This window comes from Sprattus sprattus (genome assembly GCF_963457725.1).
Source record: "Sprattus sprattus genome assembly, chromosome: 21".
NCBI classification, from domain to species: Eukaryota; Metazoa; Chordata; class Actinopteri; order Clupeiformes; family Clupeidae; genus Sprattus; species Sprattus sprattus.
Window position 1 is genome coordinate 12,902,024 of NC_137919.1, and position 2,500 is coordinate 12,904,523.

Genomic DNA, 2,500 nt, shown 5'->3' on the forward strand with positions numbered 1-2,500 from the left:
TTGGTGTGGTAGGCGAAGGTGCAGTAGTGGCGGCTAGAGAAGCAGATCATCCCCACCAGCAAAAGATCACTACGCTTGGCCTGGTCATCCGTCACTTGGTAGAAGAGCTGAAGAGAGACACACACACACACGCACACACACACGCACACGCACACGCACACAGACACACGCACAGACACACACACACACACACACACACACACACACACACATAGAGTGCTTAGTGTGAAGTCCTAAATATTCAGTACAAGGTTATTACAAGGCACAATAAAAGACTTTGACTCCTATTGGAGACTGCTGGTCTTTGCCTTGTATTCGTGTACGCTGGTGGAAGACCAGTCAAACCCACTTTAAGGGACTCTGGAGGTTTGTTAAGGTTCTGTATGTGAGTGTGTTTCTGTGTTAAGGTGCGTAACACCATGTGTGTATGTGTGTATAAATGGGTGTAAACATGTGTGTGTGTCTGGCTGTGTCTTGGCTTTTTGGACTTTTCGATGGTTCTGCTTGGGCATCACAAACAATTAATAACATAGAGTGAATCAATCAAGAGAGAGAGAGAGAGCGTGTGTGTTTGTGTGTGTGTGTGTGTGTGTGAGAGTAATTGTGTGTGTGTGTGTGTGTGTGTGTGTGTAAGTGTATGTACTGTATGTAAGTGAAGAAGTAGGCTGGTTCTGTTATCCTTAATCCAAGGTTCGGTTGCAGAGAGTCAGGAAACTCGGGAAAGATGTATAGCTTATAATACTTTATTCCAACGCATCACACAATCGACTCGCAAGTCGCGGTAAACGATAGAATTCTTTCAAAGTCATTACGGAGGGTTGTGACCCTTATAGTGCAGAAACAATACCGAGAAATGAAAGGTGTGTCCATAAATGAAAGTAGGAAGTTAACTTATTTGGTCTTACTCAATTAAGTCTAAGTTAATTAAGTGTCTGTCTGGGGTCCTGGCAACCATTGATCTCCTGCTGTCTTTCCTTCCTGACCCTGGACAATAGCTATTTGATGTCTCAGGGTCCAAATGGTTGGGGAACAGGCCTGACGCCCGTCTGTGAGGCCTTAGATGCATATTGACAGAATGGACATTGCTGTGATTGCATATGACTAAAATCCATGTATTTAAACTAAATCTAACATAAGTGAGTGTGTGTGTGTGTGTGTGTGTGTGTGTGTGTGTGTGTGTGTGGTTGTTTGTGTATGTGTGTGTGTAAGTATGCAAGTGAGTGTGTGTGTGTGTGTGTGTGTGTTTGTGTGTGTGTTTGTGTGTGTGTATGTGTTATGATGCTGACATCACTCCTTTGTTTCCAGGGAGTTTCTTGTTGCATATTAACTGGAATTCTGCAGCTGACGTCTGTGCTTTGTTTCTGGGGCTGTGATGGTGTTAGGGCATCTCTAATGTGTGTGTGTGTGTGTGTGTTTAAGCATGATGATGGGTGTGTGTGTGTGATCCAGGGGTGTGTGTGTGTGTGTGTGTGTTTTAGCATGATGATGGGTGTGTGTCTGTGGTCCAGGGGTGTGTGTGTGTGTGTGTGTGTGTGTGTATTTTAGCATGATGATGGGTGTGTGTGTGTGATCCCGTGGTGTGTGTGTGTGTGTGTGTGTGTGTGTGTGTGTGTGTGGTTATTTTAGCATGAAGATGGGTGTGTGTGTGTGTGATCCAGCGGTGTGTGTGTGTGTCTGTGTGTGTGTTTTAGCATGATGATGGCTCTGTTCCGTGTCCAGGGGTGTGTGTGTGTGTGTGTGAGTAGCACCTGCTCCACCCCTGCAGTTACGTGTTCTCCGCCTGCTTTACAGTCATGATGTTACACATGATGGAACACCAGAGACCAGTGCAGCGTGACGATGTTCCCTCTCTCTCTCTCTCTCTCCCTCCCTCCCTCCCCCTCTCACACACACACACACACACACACACACACACACACACACACACACACACACACACACACACAGTGGGGCCTCCTCACCCCAGAGAGGCTGAGGTGGGGGCCCAGGGCCCTGATGACGTCCTCTGTGAGGTCTGACTGCTCTGAGTCCCAGACGAACCCGATGGTGACAATCTCAGGAGAGTTCATCAACACACGCCGGATCTTTATACGCTGGCCACAGTTACTCTGGGGAGAGGGAAAAACACACACATGACTACAACTATCACCACAGAGAACGTCAATAGAACTGTACACAAACACACATTCCATAACAATAGAGAAGGTTTTGGGGTATTTAGTTCTAGACTGTGTTAAGAATAAAACAGTAGGGGTATACAGTATTGACCCATGCAGAGTTAAGGTAAAGGGGGTTATCTATGCTGGGATGATGGTGTGATCTATGCTGTGGTAAAGATGGTTGTGTAATTTATACTGTGTTTAAGAGGAGGGGGGTAATTGATGTTGTGATGGGGTAATGCCTTGAAGAATATAGTGAAGCTTTGTGTGATAGTGAGATTATATGTATGCACCAGCCTTAAAACAATACATAATTAATAGCCAGCATGTCCATCCTTGTC

General features: G+C 45.8%; 1 protein-coding gene across 1 annotated transcript in view; it reads right to left on the minus strand.

Annotated features, from left to right (window-relative positions):
• usp53a (ubiquitin specific peptidase 53a) overlaps positions 1–2,500 on the minus strand; it is a 50,317-nt gene that overhangs the window by 38,154 nt on the left and 9,663 nt on the right. The window contains 2 exon segments of the mRNA XM_080860171.1: positions 1–107; positions 1,962–2,108. The exon segment at positions 1–107 is cut by the window's left edge and continues 43 nt beyond it. Coding sequence (XP_080716297.1) covers positions 1–107; positions 1,962–2,108 — 254 coding nt within the window.